The sequence below is a fragment of the Panthera onca genome, chromosome D2 (genome assembly GCF_046562875.1).
Source record: "Panthera onca isolate mPanOnc1 chromosome D2, mPanOnc1 haplotype 2, whole genome shotgun sequence".
NCBI lineage: Eukaryota > Metazoa > Chordata > Mammalia > Carnivora > Felidae > Panthera > Panthera onca.
The window spans coordinates 41,611,542-41,634,398 of record NC_138349.1 but is presented as its reverse complement, the minus strand read 5'-3'; the positions used below and the strand labels follow the sequence as shown (position 1 = coordinate 41,634,398).

The 22,857-nt window shown below is 49.4% G+C and overlaps 1 protein-coding gene across 6 annotated transcripts in view; it reads right to left on the bottom strand.

Annotated features, from left to right (window-relative positions):
• FRMPD2 (FERM and PDZ domain containing 2) overlaps positions 1–22,857 on the bottom strand; it is a 101,082-nt gene that overhangs the window by 54,501 nt on the left and 23,724 nt on the right. For 4 of the 6 annotated variants that reach the window (XM_078434501.2, XM_078434503.2, XM_060642231.3 and 1 more), the window contains 9 exons: positions 22,476–22,667; positions 20,791–20,923; positions 20,026–20,113; positions 17,857–17,992; positions 15,875–15,946; positions 13,581–13,755; positions 10,094–10,244; positions 9,313–9,451; positions 2,448–2,603 (listed from right to left, as the gene is read on the bottom strand). In XM_078434501.2, the coding sequence (XP_078290627.2) occupies positions 2,448–2,603; positions 9,313–9,451; positions 10,094–10,244; positions 13,581–13,755; positions 15,875–15,946; positions 17,857–17,992; positions 20,026–20,113; positions 20,791–20,923; positions 22,476–22,667 (1,242 nt within the window). The remainder of the gene's footprint in view (positions 1–2,447; positions 2,604–9,312; positions 9,452–10,093; positions 10,245–13,580; positions 13,756–15,874; positions 15,947–17,856; positions 17,993–20,025; positions 20,114–20,790; positions 20,924–22,475; positions 22,668–22,857) is intronic. The other 2 variants (XM_078434502.2, XM_060642232.3) reach the window with 1 other exon arrangement.

Sequence of the window (22,857 nt, the reverse complement as noted above, 5' to 3'; positions counted from 1 at the left end):
AAAAAAAGTAAGAAAGAAAAGAAAATAAAATGTCTTAATAGAATATCGAAACCCCTAGTTAGGTGGGAAAAAATGGTTCCATGGCTGAAGAAGTCTGGAAAACATTGAGTAAACTTTGAACAGGTTGTTCTGGGATTAATATGCTAATGTAGTTGTGAATCTTCCAGAGTATGTTATTCAGCGTTACCCAAACTGGCTGACCCAAACTGAACTAGCAGAATTAGTCATCGGTGAACTGGAGGCCAAGAGGCACCATCTGATAATAGAAAAGAGGAGCCACGAGGAACTGTAATTAAATAATCCAGTGACTGTTCGTGAAGTAACTGGGCTCTGTGATGGGCTCTGAGAATTCAGGGCCCTGACATTTACAGCCTAGTAGAGGGGACAAGAAAAGTATAGAAAGGACTAAAACGTAGAGTGTCTTAGTAATATTTGTCAACAATGTTTACAACGTTCATAACCTGAGACCCGGTAACTCCACTCATGAGATTCTATCCCTAAGAAATTAAGCACCAATGCAGCTAAAGACTTATGTAGAAAAAGTGCTAATCTCAGTATTGTTTAAGATAGTCCCCTATTAAAAACAATTTATGTGCCAAACAACAGAGTATTGAGAAAAAATTTAGGGTACATCGTGTGCTGATTTAAAATAAAGTTTCAAAATGTTGGTGAGAGGCAATTATAAAAATACACAAAACTGCATATATAATATAAACCCAATTTTAAATGTGTATGTGTATACACAGTGTGAACGCACAGAACAAAGAATTAATGCAACAAAATATAACTGTGCTGTCTCCACAGAATTCCGAGCAAATTGTTACTTTTATCATTATGGGGGTGGGGGGATTTTGCTTAACAAACACTCACCCAAAAGAGAAGGGTCGCAAAGTGCTCTGGGGGTCACAAAGCCCTCTCGTGTGGGTGTCTCACGCCCCAGGGCTGGCACACAGCCTTAGCAAGCCCAACCAGCCACCACGGGGAACTAAAAGCCAGTATTCCTCAACACTGATAAGATGGCATGCGAATGAAGCCAAATCTATTCGCTGTTTTCCAGCAATGACTGAGGCAAAGTCTTCCTGTATTTCTGCTTATGAGATGGTGGCTTCCTTCACAATCAATTTCCATCAATCAACCAGGAGAGGGAGGGACACAGGGCCAGGCAGACAAAGCTGGAGCCTCGGGAGGGGGGATCAGGTGGGCATTCTCGGTCCTACAGGGGCCCCCGCAGGCCCTAGCCCTTGGCTCCCCCCCTGGTTCTGTGGTTCTGTGGCCACCCTCCATCAGATGTGCACTGATGGCTTTGAGGTGCGCACTTGTCCCTCATCAAAGGAAGGCCGCATCCTCTTACAAGCAGCATGCACGAATGCTGGGTTATAGAAAGCGGTGAGTGCCTTGCCATCAGGGCGTTTCAGATGAAGTGCTTGTGGACTCACATGTGCAAGGTGTTACAGACAGTCTATTAAATGACACCAAAAAGAAAAGGCCAGATCTCCCCTGGGCAGGTCTGCTTTCCAATGCCCATCTCTATTAAAGGCAAAAAATAAGATAAAAATAAATCATGGACATGTTTCTATCCATCTTGAGAGACTTTTGCACAGAGAAATGTATAAATTCGGAGCTTCTTTTGAAACAGCTCCTCAGCTGTAAAGGCCAGCCAAGCGTCCTGCCCTGGGGAAGCCAGGCTGGAGGGGGTGGGGGCTCCCATGTGCCCCCCTCCCAGCTCCATCTGCCCCCAGCAAAGCACCCCTCCCTCCTCTCCTGACACATTGTTATTGTTTTCATCAGATAGCACACTATGCAAGTCTCTGGGTCCCTGTCTTTCCTCCCCAGGAGATGTAGAACTCCCTGGCGGGCAGGGAGCAGGTTCTCTCTGTCTCCATTCCATGCAGCCCTCGGCCCAGAGCTGGTATGTTGTGGAGTGTACAAAGGCTATCCATCCTAGGCTCTGTGTGTACCACAGATATCAGGGACCGGAATGCCACTGCTTTTGCTTGAGGGCTGAAGAGAGTGTGGACCAGAGCCATACCCATATGCACGGACCACACCATCTGTGCTGTGCGGAGGACAGTTGCCTGGAAGGCCGGAAACCAGAGGTCTTCCCATGGCTTTGCTTTTGGCTCATACCCCAGTTTTGTACTTGAGTGTTCTCCCGTATGTCTCTGTGAGAAAAGTGACTGTGAACTCTGTGATTAAAGAAAGGCCCTACCATCCCCACCCCAGCCCACTAAATTTGGGGGGATCATTTCCAATATGCCACCTGCTCTCAGAACAGTCTCCTTGCCCTGCAGGATGTTAGAGCTTCCTTCCTCCCAGTCTCAAGTCCCTCGCTCATACCTCCTTGTGGGTCTAAGCACATCCAATCCCCAAGAGAAAGCTCCAGAGGGGAGGGCTGGCTGCATTCCCTTAAACACCAACACCCCCTCTCAAGAGTACAGAGCTCTTACCCTCAAGAACTCCAGCTCGGCATCCTCTCCCCAGAGCACAGGACTGAGACGGTGCATCTCCGAGACTTCAACTTGCAACCGGAGAGCAGTCATCCTCTCAATTAGACTCGCTGGGATGTAATCTTCAACTCGAAAATAAGCTTTACTCTCTATCTGCTGGAAAGATGCAGGAAAAAAAAGGGGGGGGGGCATAGTCAAGGTGCCTTTTATGGAACTCTGAGCACAGCAAAAGCCTCTGCAACCCAAACTCCAGTTAGGGTGCCAGGGCAAGGATGCTCCCTTGAAGTGCCCACCAAGGGTAACATTTTACACTGTATCAGAAGTTGGCCCAAACCATATGACATGAATAGAAGGGAGAGAAGAAAGGAGCCACCTGTTTTTGAGACCTTCTGTATGCCAGGTGGTCCTCAGAACACATTAGCTCTTTCCATCCCACAGTAATCCTGTGAGGATATTTCTATTGCCACTGGCAGGATGAACAAAATGAACAAGGAAGGAAGTCATTCAACAGGGCCGAGATCACACCACTTAGTGACAGAAACAAGATTCGGTCATCCAAAGCTCTCACACCCTCCCCGATGCCACACCACTTCCCAAAAGTCACAGCAAAACCCTAGCCCCAAAACTTTGTTCCTTTTTATGCATTTAGCATTTCCGGTCTGCATATGCTCTTAGTACACTGTCACATTCTCACAAAGGAGGTCTTGCCTATGCCGGCATCTCACCACGAGGGGATCAAGATGTTGTCTCCTGAACAAGAGATCTGAGAGCCCCACCTTACCCCAAGCCTGAACCTCCATCCAGTCTTTAGGGAACCTGAGGCTGCCACCCTACAGTGAGCAGCTAGGAGATCAGCATCACTCGCCGTCTGATGCAGGGTTCCCTGATAAAGACTCTGGGGCAGAGAGGTATGCAGAAGTTTTGGAGGGGTAATCTCAGCTCAGGTCATGATCTCACAGTTCGTGAGCTCAAGCCCCACATTGGGTTCTGTGCTGATGGCATGGAGCCTGCTTGGGATTCTGTCTCTTCCTCTCTCTGCCCCTGCCCCGCTTTCTCACGCATGCACATGCTCTCTCTCTCTCCCCCTCTCTCTCTCTCCCTCTCTCAAAATAAATAAGCAAACTTAAAAAAAAAGTTTTGGAGGGGTGGTCTTAGGGTCCACTATAAGGAATGAGGAAGACAGAACTTTCAGAGGAAGCTGAAATTGCCCTTATACTCCTGAATCAGCATGTCCTGGTCTTAGACAGCCCCTCCCAGCTTAAACTTGGCCAAGTCATTTCCCCATAGCTGAGGATAATTACCCATGAGAAAGGCAGCTGGGAACTGGGAGGATCTTGCCTTCTCAGGGCTGGTGATGGGCAGGTCAGTCTGGTGAGGGGATCTGAAGGGAAGCATCCCCATTTCCTGGTATGGCACAGACCTATCCCCATGTGGCCATGGACTAAGAATCCTCAACTGAGAGCTAGCCCATGCCAGTTTTGAGCTAAGCTCAGACACAAATGGAAAGAAATTGCTCAGCAATCTGCTGCATAAAAAAGCATTCAGAATGCTATTAGCATGGCCAAAATCCAGAATACTGACAACACCAAGTGCTGGTGAGGATTTGGAGCACCAGGAACTCTCATTCGTTGCCGGTAGTAATGCAAAATGGTACAGCCACTTTAGAAGACAATTTGTCTTCCAAACATAGTCTTACCATATGATCCAGCAATCATGTTTCTTGGTATTTACCCAAGGCAGTTGAAAATGTATGTCCACACAGAAGCCTGCACGTGGGTGTTTATAGCAATTTTATTCATAATTGCCAAAACTTGGAAGCAAAAGATGTCCTTCAGTAGGTGAAATGGATAAATAAACTATAGTACATCCAGACAACAGAATATTTTTCAGAGCTAAAAAGAAATGAGCTACCAAGCCATGAAAAGACATGCGGGGGGGGGGGGGGGGGGAGGGAGGCGGGACTTAAATGCATATTAACTGAAAGAAGTCAATCTGAAAAGGCCACATGTTGTGTGATTCCAACTATATGACATTCTAGAAAAGGCAAAACCATGGAGACAATAAAAAAAAGATCAGTAGTTGCCAGGGGATGGTTGGCAGGTGGGGGTGGGGGAGAAGGAAGGACAAATATATGGAAGACAGAGCATGTTTAGGGCAGTGAAACTACTGTATGATACTCTAATTGTGAACACGTGTCATTATAAATTTGTTCAAACCCATGGAACGCGCAACACCAAGAGCGAACATGAACGTAAACAACGGATTCTGAGGGACGACGACGTGTCGATGTAGGTTCATCAACTGAAACCAATGTACCATGTCGGTGAGGGATGTTGATAATGGGGGAGGCTGTGCATGTGTGGGGGCAAAGGAAAACACGGGACATCTCAGTACCTTCCACTCAATTTTGCCATGAACCTACAAGCACTTAGGACCTTTGACCCAGCTAGGAATATGTCCAAGAGAAGAAGTCAATATGCAACTAAAAATGTCCTAGCAGAAGCATTTATTTCTATGTCATTGATCACAAAGAAAGATCGGAAGCAACAGGAACAGTAACAGCAGTAGTTACCACTTACGTGGCACTTCCGGGTGATGCCTGACAGGGGCGGGGTTGGAAAAGTGAGCAGAGGTCCAGCCCTGCTAAGGCTCCCACTGTCATCATCGCAGATGATAACAAGGAAGGCCGCAGGAAGGCGCGTCAGCAAGCAGGAAAGCGGAATGCAAATGCAGGCGGCAATGCTTACACCTGTATAACATCCCCACGTGTAATCAAAGGCTGGAAGGGGAGACACCCAGAGGAAGAGCTGTTCTGTCGCATTGATGTGATGAAGGAGATTTATTTTTATACCAACATGTCTTTGTCTTCCTTTCTAAAATGCAAATGTAATCATGTCACTTCCCTGCTTAGAATTCTGCAGCGGCTCCCAGTCTTTCACTACAGTGGTTTCCAAATTAAATTTCTCCCCCCAGCCCTAGAACCATTTATCCAACAAGATATAAGCCCCTTAGGGGGGCACACGAGGTTTTTCCCGGATCTGGCTGGTGGTGCCGCCCAGCCTCACAGCCGCCTTAGCTAGGGCTGCAGGGAAATGCCTGCAGCCCTCTCCTCCTGCCACACCGCTCCCCCCCCCCCCCCCATGACACGGACACAGGCGCAGGCCCTCCTCTCTGCGTCTCCCCAAGCACCCTCTGATGCGCCCACCGCAGTGCCTGGCTCACAGTGAAGCGAGGTCCTGGAAGTGAGTCCTGGCTGTGCTCTCACCAGCTTACCTAAGCTCACAGAGGCGCAATTTTCCTCAACTGCCGATGGAAATAACACGGACTTTGCAGGGTTGACATAGGGCTTAGATGATACCAAGAGTAGAGCAGGCCCTCCATAAATTAGGACTGAGGGTGTGGGTGCCCAGATGAGTGGGTTTGTGTAATCTGTTGCCTTTACACATACAAGAGAAAAGGAAAGTGTCTGCCTTTGGGAGCCCATGTGGGGACAGCAGAGAGCGTCTTGGAACTGCTCTCGTCCACAGCAGTGAGAGAGGGCGAGGCTCCGTGAATCTGGGGGAGGTGCTGGAGGTGGAGGATGGCTGATAAATGCGTATACCACGCAGGCGGTGGTAAATGCTCTGGAGAAAAATGCGGCAGGGTGAGGAATAAAGAGGGCCTTGGAAGACTCTGGACATGGCTGTCCCTTCTGAAGATCTACTGGGAAGAAAGCAAAACGAGAATGCTACGGGCTAAAAAGTGTTTTTCGAACTGCAGCTTGTAACACATTAGCGAGCTAATGGTTTATGGTTCATAACCAGCATGAACTACAGTAGAATAGGAAACACCAATGTGTAACAGGTACAGAAAGGGTACATCTTATTTCCTAAACTTTTGTTTCGGTTCTGTTCTATGTACGTACCCACATGGGTTGGGTTATAATGTCTACCTTTTTTTTCTTTTTCAAACCTGGGTCACAGCACAGAACATTTGAAAGCCACTGCTCTCGAGAACCATTTTAACTTTTGAACTGGTCCTCGCTCTTAAACCCAGCTACTGAGGCAAACAGGCACACTATCCATCCCACACTGTGTGAGGACTAAAGACACAGATCTCCACCAAGGCGTCCAGACTCTCTGGTGGTTGCAGCTTCTCCCTCTCCGACTCCAGGTGCGTTGGCCTGCTGGGATGCCATAACCGATGCCACCGGCTGGATGTCTTCAATAACCGACATTTATTCTCTCACAGCTCTGGGGGCTAGAAGTCCAAGATCAAGGTGTTGACAGGGGTGGTTTCTTCTGAGGCCTCTCTCCTTTACTTGCAAGTGCTTATCTTCTCCCTGTCTTCACCTGGTCTCTCCCCTGTGCTCCAGCATCCCTCGTGTCTCCCTGTGAGTCTTAATCTTTTCTGATAAAGACTCCAGTCAGAATGGACTAAGACCCGACCAGAAAGCCTCATTTTAATGTAATCACCCCTTTAAAGAGCCCGTCTCCAAATACAATCACATTCTTGAGGTACCAGAGGTTAAGGCTTCAATGCATAAATTTTGGAGGAACATTCCTCAGCCCATAACACAAGGCCAGACCAAAATGACCCCAGCGGACTCAGAACTTTGGCTAAACGCAGCTCCTTTGTTCACCAAGGATGTAGCATTGCCAACCGCTAAGTGCTCACTGGTAGGTAGACATATTTTTAGCCATGTGAAACCATTTCCTCTCTTTCTGGAAATGGGAACCATCCTTCCTTCCCCTCAGTCCGTGTATTTGCATAGTGTGAACTCTACCCTGGTTCTCGGGGTGGCCATGTAACTCAAGTCTAACTAATCAGAGCATGGCATCTCCCTGCACAGTGACTGGCTTGAGTAGGCACATGACCCCATCAGAACCAATGAGACAGAACTGTAGGATCTCCATGGCATTACTGAGAGAAGAAGAGAGAAAGAGAGAGAGAGACAGACCCTCCCTTTGGTGCCAGGCTGCAACCTGGAGGGTAGAATCCGGAAGCCACCGAAGGCAAAACTGAAAGAGGAGAGCACGGCCCAGAGATACAGAAGCCCAAGTCCTGTTGATGTCATTTGAATCCCTGAGCCCAGCAAGCCCTAGGCATGGTTAGGACCCCAGGCCTGGAGGCTAAAAAGAGATAGGAAGAAGCTACCAGGTAAGCAGTAAAAGGACTAGAAGCCTGTCATAAGGGTAGGCAGGACCTGAACACTTGAGTCTTGCAAACCAGTAAATTACACGTTTCATTCAAGCCAATCTGAGCTTGGCTTGATTTTCTGTCACTTGCTATCAAAAGAGTGCTGAATCATCCCTTCTTCTGGCCAAGGGGTGTGGAGGAGATGTCAAAAAGGACCAAGGACCAGAGTGGGGTTCCTTCTACTTATGGGGAGGCCAGGAAAGTTGTGAGGTTGGGGTTGGCTTTGGAGGGTACATGAGGTGGGGATGGGTGTACAGATACTTTCCGGAAAGCAGTCAAAGGCCCCGGGGAACAGGGATTAAGCCTTTTACATTTTTCCCTTTGAGCAGTGGATTCTTCCTTCACGCAGTTCTCAGGTTCTCTCTTGAGCGTAGCTTCTCCAAGGTAAGCACTTCCTAGAGGCACCCAGCTTATGTCACATAATGATGGCAATACCATCCAAGAGAGAGCCCAGTGGGCTGGTGGGGAGCCCACCTTGCTTGCTCACTTTTCCCTCTCCATTTCTACCGACACAGCCAGAGATGGCCTCCACAACTGCATGCCACGTCACACTGCTGGGTCGCATGACTCAGTCTCAGTTGAGGTCTGTGGCCAAGCCCCTTTCCCCTCATCTGGAACACGGGTAGGGGCTTCCTGAACCCAGAGCAAAGTTGCACTGCTCTCTGTCACAGCTTACCTGGCTGGTCCCTCCTTCCTGTCTTGTGTCCCCACTTTGAATCCTAAATAAGTAAGTAAATCGCTTAACATCATCCCTCCTTGCTGTGATGCATCTGCAAATTAAATAGCTAGTAGCCTCTACTAACTCCCTGAGTACTGTAATACGAGACCATCATAGGCAAAATCAGTCAAAGGAATATATGTGTGATTCTGCTGCAAGGACAAGGGTTTGGCCAAAAAGAGTAAAGCTCTGAGAAGCAATGTTTCCAGCAGAATCAGCACTGGCCTTGGAGTCAGACACACCTAAGCTCAAATTTAGACTTTACCATTTTCTAGCAAACGAGTCTCAGACTGTTCTTCTAGAAAATGTGAGTAATACAATGTTGCTATGAGGATTGAGTGAGTTAACACTGTGGGAAAATTCTAGGTCAACGGTAGGTACAGAGTGATCTCTTAATAAAGGTTGTCTTTTCCTATTGGTGATGATGAAGGGGATGGGAACTCAATAAATTAGCAAATTATTATTTTTAGGAGAAACCTCAAATTAGAAGTACATTACAATGTAGACACTTGACTTGTCCATCTTTGTACCCCCAAAACCCAGCAAAGCACTCAGTGAAAGCTTGTTGGATGGATGGATGCATGCATGCATGCGTGGATATATGGATGCATGGATGGATGCATGCATGCATGCGTGGATATATGGATGCATGGATGGATGAATGCATGGATGGGTGGACGGATGGATGGATGGGTGGATGGATGGATGGATGAACACATGCATGGATGCATGGATGGATATATGGGTGCATCGATGGATGAATGGATGCGTGGATGGGTGGATGGATAGATGGATAAATGGATGGATGGATGCATGCATGCATGGATGGGTGAGTGGATGGATCCCATTTACCTCAGTCTCAGTGGTAGAGGCTGAAAACTTCTCAAAGTCTCAGTCTCCACATTTCTAACCGTTCCCATAACTGCTTCTCCAAGGACCCCACCACAGGCCCCAGGTTTCCACCCTCACCTCCTCAGGGTAGTTGCCAAACTCAGCCTGTAAGGCAAGGACCGCCAGCTGCAGCAGCGTCTCATCATTGCAGTACAGCTTCTCCTCCAGGATGTCTTTCCGAAGCTGCAGATAAAATTGGTGCCTTGCCTGGCTGTTCCTGGGAAAGAGATGCAGGAATAAGGGTCATTGGAATGCTGAGAGGGGGAAAGAACACTAAAACCAGAGGGTTTTCTCAGTCTGGGAAGCAGGGCAAGGAGAAAAGATGGGGTGCAAGCTAAAAGAACCCAGAGGGCGATGCCAGCAAGATGAGTGTGGTCTCCTTTACCCACATCATGCCTCCTGCCACAAGTTGAGGGCTACTGTGTGCCAAGCACTTGACACAACACCCACGGAGATGTTTGTTGCCGTGGTCCAAGTGAGAAAACTGACGCTCAGATGTTGTTTTCAGGAAGCAAAGGAATAAAGAGGCAATTACCCAACTCCGAAGCCACACATAACCCCTTCCTCCAACCCTGATCTGCGGCTCGGGGAGGGTCATTTTGGGGTCAAGGGAGAACTTTGGCTTTGAGTGGACCACGTTTGAAACAAAAGGGCAAGTTCTCATTTTGACTGGGACCCAAATACTGATTTCCCCCTGTTCTGTCATATTGGAATCTAACCAGCAAGATCGACCACGATGACTGTTGTTATTTATGCGTAATTTGCCATTCACCAAGCACTTGTCACCCATTATCTCTAACATCAGCCAGCACATACACAGGTCCCTGAAGGAACAAATGAAAAATTTTGGAGCACTCACTGGAGCTGTGCACAGCAACTGACAAAGAACTTGATCCTCAGAAAGAGTGTGAAGGTATTTGAGGAGGCCTTCTTCTGGGGCTGCTCACTCCAGCCTTCGGGGGCTATTTTGCACAGCCTGGTTTCATCGTCCAAGAAAAAGAACTCTTTGTCTGAAACAGAGAGGGAAGGGCAGTCAGACAGACTCCACTCCTTCACACCCACAGCCCTGAGCTCTGCCCAGAAGGGTCAAACAGGAGAAAAGCAAGTCATCTGGACACCTGCTGCCACAGGACCTTTGCTGGGTCTGTGGAGGGGCCAGGAGTCAGAAACAGAGAGGAGAGAGTCAAAGAAGAGGAACTCAGGCCAAGAGGAGAAATGTGATTATTTATCTCAGAGAAGAAATCACTTAATAACTGCCTTCCAGCTATTTATCTATAGAGATAAAGTCAAAAACAAAGAAATGACTACTTATTCTGCTCTTTGCCATGGGCCAGGCCCTCTGCCCCAACTGGACCATTCTTAAACTTCCCCAGCCATGGGCATGAAATGGACTGCATGTCTGTATCTCCCCAAAGTTCTTACCCCCAATGTAATGGGGGAATGGGGAGCCTCTGGAAGGTAATTAGGTTTATCATGGGGCCTCCATGATGGGATTAGTGTAATAAAAGGAAGAGACCAGGGCTCACTTTCTCTGCCATGTAAGGACACCATGAGAAGGTGGCCATCTGCAAGCCAGGAGCAGAACCTCAAACCCGACAAAGCTCAAACCCTGATCTTGGACTTGTCAGTCTCCAGAACTGTGAGAAATAAAGATCTGTTGTTTAATCTCCCCAGTCTATGGTATTTTGTTCTAGCAGCCCCAGCAAACTGACCGGGCTTAAGTGGAGTCATCTTTGCCTTCTGACCTGAATGTTGCCAGCTTGGAAACTCCACTCCAAGCTCAGGACTTCAACCCCTGCTGAGTTTGTCCCCCAACACTGCCAGGAGGGACGGTGAATCAGCCCCAGCCACTGCAGGCACTGCCTCCTCACCTCTGCTCTCTTCACTTGAAGCCTGACCCCCTCCCCCACTCCTTCTGGGACCCCCACAGGCCTGCCCCAGCCCTGCTCTGCCCACACCCTTCTCCATGCGTCAGTCTCTCAGCCCAGAGGCACACTGCAGCAGGTTCCTCGGGCACAGGAGTTCTGCCAAGTTTTGGAAGGCAGACCCTTTAAGTGGATAACCAGCCCTTTCTCTCAAAAGCTGCGTGTGCTGGAGAAAGGAAGGTCTCCAGAGAAGATAAAATAGCATTCACCACACGGCGCCCAGACCTCTGCCCCCTCTGCCCTCAGCCCTTGCTCCTGAATCTGACCACTCACACCAACTCACCCTTCCCTTGGGGCCACTTCTCCCCAGTTGATACACAGGTGTCCATTACTGTTTGGCTAGCAAACCCTCCCAGTGGGTTTATTTCCAAGCCCCACACTGGGGACTTTTGAGCATTTTACTCAGAACATCCCAGTTAAGTGGCTCAGGAATGCCCACATGGAGGGGTCTAGGACACACACCTGACTGGGGGGAAACAGTCCAGGATACACACAAGGTTGGGACTCAGAACAAGCACACTGGTTTTCTTTAAGTTGCATGTTACAGATCAATAAAGATACAGTGTTTCCTAAAGATTCTTCTTTTCACACTTTACAAAAGATCGAGCCAACATCAGTCCATCACATCGAAGCGTATCGTGCTCGTTCTTTTACTTAGGAGAGGGGTCTCTCGGAGGTCTGTGGAGAGCTATGGAGAAAGGACACCCCCTACCCCATGCTGTCCCCCCGCCCCATTGGACACTAACCGACCCCACAACAAGCTCCCGAGCCCCTCCCACTGGGGATGGGAGAATAGAGAAACACCAAGATTATGATTCCTAAGCAAGAGGGGCTGGCCAGGATTGAACCTGAGAGCCCAAATAATCCAAACTCGACCTCCTTTCCATTCTCCCACACAGCACTTAGCGTCAACTACAGCAAAGGTATAATTGCATGGCTGGAAATAGGAGTCCCTAATGGAAGGGCAGAGCTGGTAAAAGGGAAGAACTGGGCAGAACTGGGAAAGGGGAAGGTCTTCATAACGGCTCCTGGGTGGGGTGCTGAGTTCCCGTTAGTCCTGTATGATTCGATGGAAATTTAAAAAAAAAAAAAAACTTATTGTGGTAAAATACACATAATAAAAAAATTTACCATCTTAACCACAGTTGAAGGTACAGTTCAGTACTGTTAAGTATATTCGCATTGCCATGCAGCTATCTTCACCACCCACCTCCAGAATTCTACTGGAACTGCTACCCTGTACCCATTAAACCACACCCCCTACTCCCCCTCCGCCCTGCCCCTGGCAACCGCCATTCTTTCTGTCTCTATGATTTTGCCTCTTCTAGGTACCTCACCCAGTTGGAGTCCTACAATATTTGCCTTTTTGCAACTGTTTTATTTCACACAGCACAACATCCTCCAGGTCCGTCCGTGTTGTGGCATAGGTCAGAATTTCCTTCCTTTCTAAGTTGGAATCATGTTCTATCATACGTACATACCACCCTTTGCTTACACATTCATCTGCCAATGGACACTTGGGGGAGCTTCCACAGTTTAGCTACTGCACACAATGCTGCTACACACATGGGTGCAAAAACTTCTCTTGAAGACTCTGCTCTCAATTATTTTGGGTATGTGTGCAAAAGTGGAATTGCTGGATCATGCGACAAATCTATTTTTAATTTTTTGAGAAACCGCTCTGCTGCTTTCTGCCGTGGCTGCACCATTTTACATTCCCATCTATATGGAACTGCTTTTTTTTTTTTTTAAGTAGGCTCCAGGCTCAGTGTGGAGCCCAGAGTCGGGGGGACCCGACCTCACAACCCTGAGATCAAGAACTGAGCTGAACTCAAGAGTAGGACACTTGGGGCACCTGGGTGGCTCAGTCAGTTAAGCGTCCTACTTCGGCTCAGGTCACGATCTCACGGTTCGTGAGTTCGAGCCCCGCGTCAGGCTCTGTACTGACAGCTTGGAGCCTGCTTTGAATTCCGTATCTTCCTGTCTCTCTTTCTGTCCCTCCCCTGCTCACGCTCTGTCTCCCTCTCTTTCATATATGGATAATAAAACATTAAAAATTAAAAGAAAAAAAGAGTAGGACGCTTAACTGACTGAGCCACCCAGGCATCCCTACATGGAGATGCTTTTAACATTCACTTATCTAGCATCAGTGCTTCGAGACTGATCAACCAGATCAACCAGACCCGGCAAATCACAGAAACCCATAGCCTCTTACATATACGATTTCATTATAATCTCCTGCACTCCCTTGACACTTTGCAATGAGCACTTGAAGCTTCACCATGCTAACTGATGTCTAAATGCGCAAGGTGAGGCATCGCAGCCTCAAGCAATTTTCGTAGAAAGAAGAGGGTTCAGGTAACCAGGTATCTGGGTTACGTGAGGCACCAGGCCAGCAGTAGGTTATGCACACACGCTTACCTTTCATGTAAGCCAAGCCAAAGCAGGTGAGCTCCCCAAGGTTGACAAAAGACATGACAGCACTGAAGACAGCTCCTGCCGTTGACATAATGTCACATTTCACCTCCAGACACTGCCCACTCAACAGCACCACGCAGAGGGCCCTGAGAGCCAAATAGGATTTCCCTTTTCTGGTCTGAAAATGATAATAGTATCAATTGTAACAATAACTTACGAGACAGGAGTCTTGACTGTGGGCTAGCTACTGTGCTAAGCACTTTATACGCATTGTCTCACTTAATGAAAAACAACCTTATGAGATAAGTATGTTAGGGTTCCCACACCGTAGATGAAAAATGAGGTTCAAAGATACTAGTTAAGGGATGACAAGCATAGGAAGGGACGGTGCCAGAATTAGTAGGAGGCAGAACTGGACTCAAGTCTGCATTCTATAAGGCTCTGCAGGGACTCTAAAGGCTGGGAGGCAGGTCCAGTGGATGTCTCCCCCTTGCTGAAACCCCAGCTGCCCCTTGGGCTCCGCTTCCTAGAAGGGCTTAGGCTTCTCATGGACCTCATCCATGGATCATATGTCCCAGGGGTGTCAATCACCCTGAATCTGTTCCTCCAGCCCCCACCCCCACCCCCAGTGCACAGCAGAGAGAATAGGGGTGGGCACAGATCCAGTGAGGAGATAGGAGTTAAGGGGATTGTTCTGAACCGAGAAGTTGGTCAGCAGAGCCACATCCAAAGATAAGCAGCAGCCAGACTTCTCTCTTCACCCTGCTGAGATTAATTCTAGATTCATCTGCTACCACAGCCCCACCCTGACCACAGCTGCCACCGCTCAGCCACCCATCATTCTGCCCCCACATGGGCTTGTTGCCTGTGTCTTTGCATGCAATGTCCCCTGCTTAGAATACTCCTCCTCTCCTTCCCCACATGGCGGGTTCCTACCAGTCTTTGAGGTCTGGCTCAAAATCCTTGTCTGTGGCCTGGAGGGCAGAGCCACCCACTCCCTTTTCTACTTCCATGGCACCTTGTGCTCAGAGCCCTGGCCTCTCTAAGGACATAGGCTGAGTATCACCTGTGTCCAAAGCCCAGCCAGGGGTCTGGCCTGGACCTCCATCCAGAAAGTCCTCATTAGAGGACAGTCATGGATATGGACACTGACATGTGTGACTTTAGTGTCATGGAGACCATGCCTGTGACCACATCCCAACCCTTGTGGCACCCAGGGGCAGCCCCCACATTCCAGGGGCCAGTGTGGAACTGAGGTCCCTGTATGAAAGGGTTCCTACATGATCCTGGGCAGGGCTGATCACACAATACACTCTGAGGCACTCTGGTGCAGAGGCTAAGAGAGAGAGGTGTGGGGGCACCCATGTGCTCTGAAGGGCCCTCTGCTTGGGTTTAATGTTCTACAAGGGCCCCCTTGAAATTCTTAATAGTTGTGCCTTTGAACGTGTGTTTTCTAAGTGGGGCCCAATGGGACAATGAAGCTTCTGCTGCCCACCTGCCAGGACAGGTCCTGGCTGCAAACTCCCTTACACCCTGGTGCTCCAGCCCAGCCCAACCTGTCCCTCCCGCTGCCCCTTTCCACTCTCCAGGGAAGCCTATCTTTCCCCTCCTCTGCAGGGGGCTGGCTCAGGAAGGTCTCAGTAAAGCACACATACCCCCAAGACATCTTGGAGCAGGTCATGGCAGTGGCTGTCCCCACTCTGGTCTGGTATCACGAAAGCCCTTTGAGTGTATATCAGCAGGGACAAGTGTCTTGCCCACCCTCAGTCCAGACACCGAGTGCCCCTCCAGACAGAGGCTGAACCCCTTGGGGCCCCACAGTCTTCCCTGGGCTGGGGCAACAGAGCTGAGGGAAAGGAGATTGACTTTTCCACCTCAGCAAATGGACAAGTACGAATATGCTAGAATGTAAGCTCCAGGTGGAAAGGACTCCATTTTGCTCACATTACATAGATCTGGGTTCTGGAGTGGGGCCTGGCCCCGACTAGATGCTCAAACAATATTTCCTGACTCATTAAGGTGACAAAGTTGAGCTGCATCTGGAAAGCCAAGCAGGATGAGCTGGAAGTAGCAGAAGGCTCGTCTTCAAGGAGAAGAGGAAGTGCTGAAGGACGGGAAGCAGGAGTGGGACTTGGCAGAGGGCTCTGGCAGGAGCCTGGAAGAGAGAGTGAGAACCCCCCCCCCCCAGGGCCCTCCCAGCCTGAGACCCCACTCAGGGGTCAGTCGGCCTCCAGGCCTTCCCAGCAGTGTAGCTCCCTCCCCACCCTCCACCCCTGCCCAGTCAACCCAAAGGTTACCACAATTGATCCAGGCAGGTGCACAGTTACTGGGGCCTCTCCAGCCAGCAAGACGAACTCCGGCCTGGAGAACTGTGGGAAACACTCGGAGTCACTTGTGGTCAGAAGAGAAGTCACATTCCAGGGATCTGGGCCCCCCCCCCCGATTCTGGGACTGGGCTTCCCCCATGGGCTCATCTCCCCTCATCCCCTATCTATTCCCCCTTCCCCACAGCCAGCAGGAAATAGACTCCAGGGAAATGGGGCCCAACTGGGCTGAGGCCCCAGCTAGGCTGGACATTTCAAAGCCAAAGTCTTAATGGTGAGTATAGTGCTCTTATGGTGGGTGTCTCCTTCGTTACATGTTTCATAATTCACGCATCGTTACATAATCTTTTATATGTATCAAAATCATAAAACACATTATATGAGACAAATAGATATTAAACGCAAGAGATTTTCTAAAGTAAAAATACCTTTAGATTTAAGTTTGAGGAAACATTTTCCTAGCTCTGCATGTTGAGTCACTAAGGTACATGGGCAGCTCTTCCCAATTGCACATTATTTATATCACGCTTGTGACCGGGAAATACTTTGATAACCATCGCTGTTTAGACCTAGCCATCATCCTGTGGGGTGATTATTCTCGAGGCATTGGGCAGGAAATTGAGGCTCCAAGAGGTTAAGAAACTTGCCCAAATCTAACACCAGAGAGTGATAGGATTGTGTGGGCCCACAAATGTGTTCCCCAAAAGAATCAACAAGACTCCTGTCTCAAAAGGGCAGCTGGCACGTGACTTGCGTCCTGTAAGAGTTTCCAGTAGAAGCGTCCTTAGTGAGTGATCATGAAGAAAAATCAAAGAAGGTGAAAAAGGCCTCCTTGACCCTGTCTACATTCCCCCCCCCCCCCAACCAACCAAGCTCATGAGAACCTGCGAGTGCCCTCTGAGGGCATCAGGGCCTGGCGGAGAGTGTGGGAGCTGAAAGTCACAAGGGGGAGGATGTCCTGAAGCTGCTCTAGGCTCAACTACTCTCGAATTAAAGAGCTTTAAGCAAATCTGTCTGCAACAGACAAAGGTTTTCTGGGGGCACCTGAGTCTGATCCCCAAAGGGATCTAGATGCACAGGCAGAACGCCTGGCAAAGGCAGCCTCCTCAGCAAGCAGCCAGCCCAGCGGGGGTGCGTCCTTGCTCCAGGGGGCCCTGATCCCCTCGGGATCACTGAGGGCTTGTGTGATTATTAAGACAATTTTTCAGCTCATGGCAGTGTTGTTCAAGGAACGGGAGTGCTTCTCTTCTAACCACCACAAGTGGCTCTGCTGGCTGGTTCCAGGGCTGTGTCCAGCAGAAGGTGCACCCTGGACCACCCCTGATCTCACCTTCCAGCGCAGGCTTAGTAAGCTGGACCCTCAGGAGAGACCGGCCTGCCTGCAAGGAGACACTGTTCCCGGAGGCATGAGCACACCGCAGGGACCACTGGACATCCATCCCCCCTGTCAACCTGGACGTCAAGGCCAAGGCATCCTGGCCTGGCTACCCTGTAGCCTCTACTCCTCACACTTGCCCAAACCCTATTACCCTGTGTACCAAGCAGAATGGAGAATCTCCCTTCCCTTTCTGCTCACCCAAACCTTTGCTCCTGCGTTTTGCCTGCTCACAAGGCCCCCTTCCAAGTACATTCGGCCTTGTCAGCCCTCTTATTTCATATGCCTTGTTTTGCCACTACCCCACATTGATGGCAGTCAACTTCCTGAACAGCTGGACCTGGCTACTTCAACCTTCTATCCTACACAGCACTTACCACAGCAAGGCCACTCAGTAAACACCTATTGCCCGGATTGCAACTATAAAGTTTATTTTAGTTTAGTTCTGCAAATCTCAGCCCAGGGGGCCTGGCCACCCCACCCCCAGAGGAACCTGCCCACTTTCAACTACTGTGTCAGCCACACACAGGTCCCCACTCACATCTCTCTGGAGAACGTCCTTTGGGCCCCTTTTGCTCACCTTTCCTTTCCTTTGCAGAAAAGCCCTTTGAGAAGGAGTTGCCGGCTGTGAGATTTCTGCTGCCACAGACAGAGCGGTGCTGGAGCTGAGCCGCGGTCCCTCCTGAAGATTTGGGGGAACTTCAATTGGAAGAGCACTGGCCAGTGGTCAAGAAGGGGAGAGATGGTTAACAACGGAAACAGCCTCCAGCAGTCAAAGCCCACACGTGCAGGTGCTCAGCTGGACAGGGTGTGTTCGCACTTAGCCTTGGCCCCACGACTATGGGAGAAATTACCGTGTCCACTTTTCCAATGAGGCAGCTAGGGCTGCATAGGGAAGGAGCGGGGCGGGGTCTGAGGTGCAAGGCCACAGTCCACTTCTTCCCCACTCCCAAGACCCTGCTTTGGCTCACTGTGCTCAGGACAGGCAGGTCCTGTGACGCCAGCTCCTGAACACCCTGACACAGGTGATGGGATCGCAGGAGGTTCTGACTTTCCTGCTTAGAATTTAATATATTGTTCAGGGGCGCCTGGGTGGTTCAGTAGGTTGAGTGCCTGACTTTGGCTCAGGGTGTGATCTCACAGTTCGTGAGTTCGAGCCCCCTATCAGCTCTCGGCTGTCAGCACAGAGCCTGCTTCAGATCCTCTGCCCCTCCACCACACAAGCACACACACGCTCTCTCTCTCTCTCAAAAATAAATTAACATTTGAAAAAATAAAGGAAGTGTTTCAAGAAAAAAGAATTTTATATATCGTTCAAAATGTTTTGGAAGTAGGGGAGCCTGGGTGGCTCAGTCGGTTAAGCGTCCAACTTCGGCTCAGGTCGTGATCTCACGGTTCGGGAGTTTGATCCCCATGTCGGGCTCTGTGCTGACAGCTCACAGCTTGGAGCCAGCTCTGGATTCTGTGTCTCCCTCTCTCTCTGCCCCTCCCCAGCTTGGTCTCTCTCTTCTCTCTCTCTCTCACACACACACACACACTCAAAATTAAAAAAATTTAAAGGAACAAAATGTTTCGGAAATAAAAAAAACACATTGTTTCCAGCATCAGAAAAAAAAAAAAAAAGCTGTTTTCATTGGGCAAATAGAAAATAAGAGTTTTATTTTTTTTAATGTTTATTTTTTTTTTGAGACAGAGAGAGACATAGCATGAATGGGGGAGGGTCAGAGAGAGAGAGAGAGAGACAGAATCTGAAGCAGGCTCCAGGCTCCGAGCTGTCAGCACAGAGCCCAACATGGGGCTCGAACTCACGAACCGTGAGATCATGACCTGAGTCGAAGTCAGACGCTTAACCGAGTGAGCCACCCAGGCGCCCCAAAAATAGAGTTTTAAATAGCAGGCAAAATCACTGTAAGGTGAACTCGACTGCATCCTGTCAAGCCCCAGCTCTGTATTGGACGTCAAGTACTGCTACAGCCCTTGGCCGAATCATGGAAGGACAACAAATCGATACATAAAAAAATAAACACCCAAGTTACAAAATTCCTAATGTTCCAGATGCAGGAGGATATCGTCTCATGTGGTTTCGAGCAGATTTAAGCATCTATATTACATTCATCCCCAAACCAACCGCTTCTCCCTGACCCCTGCCCTTTGCATCTCTCTGTCCCTCTGTCCTTTCCTCCTTCCCTCTCTCTATTCCTCCCTCCCTCCCTCCCTCTCTTTTTCTCAGCTCTGCCATTGTCATGAGAACAATCCCCGGGCAAGCCTGCTGGTGAAGATCCAGGGCACCCCCAGATAACAGCCAGCCACCCCCAGAAGTGAGGCTGACTAGCCAGCCTGCAGCCAATCACAAAGGCATCTGGCAGAGTCCAGAAGAACCTCCCAGCAGAGCACAGTCTGAATTCCCAACTCCCATAATCAAGAGCTAAATAAACCATTATCTTCAGACAGCGTGTTTTGTGGTTGTTTGCTATGCTGCCTCATGGGGCAACAGAAAATCACAACATGGAAGCGTGAACTTGGTTCCCAGGGGAGACAGAATGGCCCAAAAGCACACCTGCCATCAGGCCCCTCATCACCTTGGCTGCATATCTGCTTAAATGTGTTTTTTTTTTTTTTTTCACCTGCCAATGGAATAGGGTCAGCTTTTTCTGGAGAAGCAAAGGGTTTTGTATCAGTAATCAGTAAAGAAGCAAGACACAGCGGTCCCCACGTGGATGGCCCACCCCCTGGACACCTTACTGCTTACCTGCTAACAGAGAGGCTATGGTGACTGGGTGCTGAGGTGCTCAGACCGGGCTCCAGGGAACTCTGGGTCTCTGTGCTTCTCTCTGAAACTAACCAAACAGCACAGTACAGGGCATGAGAAGAGGCAAAGAGCATGGCTCTCTTGAATCAAGTGGATATCAGCAGCATGACTTACAGGCTGTGTGACTTATTTACCCTCTCTGAGTCTATTTGCTCACATGTGAAATGGAAATGACAGCTACAGGGGGTTCAGAGGAGTTTTTTTTGTTTTTTTTTGTTTTTTTTTTTTTTTTTGAGGGGGAGAATAAAACCTAGTGGCAAAGAGTACCTTGTCTTAGGGACAGAAAACAGTAGTATTAATTTTTTTAAAAACCTCCGATCCAGTTAAAGAGTAGAGACAAGATTATTCTAAAAACCATTCCTTGGACACGCCTACAGCAACAACAGAAACAATCTTTTACAGATTGCTTTTCCTTTTGCTCCACCTGGAAACTAACGAAAAGAAAGTCTTCCATTATGTTGTGTGTTGAAATTTGTTCTTATCAGCTGGGACAGTTAAAACTCAATAAAAAAAAATTTATGTGTGATTTATATCACACAAAATTATAGCTCCAGGTGAAGCTTTCCTCAGGACCCAGCCCCTTCCCTGTGGGGGCTCTCTGGAAGAGGGGAGCTTGCCCGGGTTTTCTCTGCCACCACGGCACGGACATCCGGCCCACTCGGGGCAGGAAACAGTAGAGTGGGAGTCTCGGGGCACCATACCCACCTCTGCAGGGGTGCAGACGCTCCAGGGCCCATACTGTTGTGTTCTCGCAGCTCGCCTGATGCAGCCTATGCCTGAGCAGGCAGCTTCTGTCCTGCTGCGCCAAGGAGCTTTCTTCCATGAGTCTCCTCTCCACCTGAAGGTCAAGTGCATCACACATCCACACCCCAAAGTCAAGAGGGGACATTTATATAGACACATACAGACTGGCTGTCAGATTAAGTCAGTTCAGAAATATCTGTCCACACAGTGAGAGCCTAACAGTGGCAACCAGAATGTGCTCCGGACCCCACCACCCACATGCGCCCTAGAAGTAATTCACTCCCCTCCCCCCATATCAGCGCACTCAAGCACAACCGTGCCTTTGCTCATGTGCTCCCCCGACTGGCTAGGGTCTCCCTGCTAAGCTCCTCTGTGCCTTCAAGACCCAGAACTATGTTCTTTGTACTTTCAAAGCTCTCCACTTCTGCCCTGAAGGCAGAGGGAAGTGTCCTTTTGTCACTTTCCCTCATCACATCACTCACATCTCCTTCTATGACACATTATATCATGTTTGCTTGCTTGTCTGTCTGCCCCCACCCCCACCCCACCGACCTTACTGTGTGCTTTATGCTTCATTATAGCTCCTCCGGCTCAATGAACAGGGGCAACATGTTCAGATGCCAAGAAAGAAGGGATCCAAGAAGGAGGACAAGACAGAGCAGGCATTTTCTGATTGACTGTGGACAGCATCCACCCCAGCAGTCCCCTCCTCTCCATCCACACTGCCCCTGTGTTAGTCTTGGTCTCAGTTCTCCAACCAGCCCCCTGGACTGGTGCACAGGTGCCCAGCCAGTCTCCAGCCCTGCCTCTCTCTGGTTCCTCTGAAATGCAGACCTCCTTGCATTTCTATCATAGGCACCTCGCTTGCCTCTCCCCAGTCCCAGCACTGCCCCGGCCTCAAGGGGGCCAATGCTGAAGTAATTTCTGCCCCAGAATCCCCACTCCACCCCTGTGCGGTCAGGTGGGGGCTGTCTCCACCTGAGACCACCTTCTGGCTGGGCTTATTTCCCATCCTGTCTTCCCTCCATCACTCCCGCTCTCTTACGGGCACTTACCCAATAAATAACATGCATAAGCATCACCATTTCTGGCTTTGTTTGGAGGGAACCCCACGTAAGCCAAATGCCTACTATGTGCCAGCCTCTTACTAGGCGGTGAGGAGCACACAGGGCAGCAAATGTGACAAGTGCAGCAGGGGGACCCTCTGCAGACACAAGATAGCAGAAGGAGGGAGGGGCCAGGGACTGTAGGCACAGTCAGGGAAAGTTCCTTGCATGAAGCCTAGTTGAATTTTGACAGGTGACCTGACTCATGGATTACAAACATGTAATGTAATTGTTTTTGTGTAAAGAGCTTCTTTGAAAGATTCCAAGAATCTCAGCCACATTAGAAATCTGGGCTTGCTCAATCATCTTTACCAGCGCTGCCCAACAGAACTGCAAGGCTGGGATTGTTCTAGATCTTCCGTGTCCAGTATGGTCATCAGCAGCTGCATGTGGCTACTGAGCACTTGAAACGTGGTAGGTATGACCGAGGAGCTGAAGATTTTACTTGCATTTCAATTAACTATAATTTAGCTAATGTAAATGTCAATAGCTCCCCCTAGCTAGTGGCTCCTGGGTTGAGAAGCGCAGATCTACACTGACCTCCGAGATGGTGCCCAGAACCAAGCCAGCCAGCCGTCTAACGTGGAGACCGGCAGAGGTTGGGTATACGGCCACTTCTTCCCAATGAACCCGACAAGCTTCCAGAACTGACTGCAAGGGGAGCCGCCTGCGAGGCTGGTCTTCACACATGGTCAGCAGAATGGAGCTCAAGGGCTCACGGAGCTGCAGAGGCTGGAGAGAAGAGGGGCTGCATGAGAAGCCTGGACAGCTGAGTCCAATACCTTGTCGGGTGTGCGGTGGGGACTAATGGAAACAGATGATCTCATTACCACTAGACAGACACCTGCTCCTTCTGGAGCATTTGGGGATGGACACAAGATATATCACCAAGGCCACAAAATGCAGAGCAACGATCTCTACG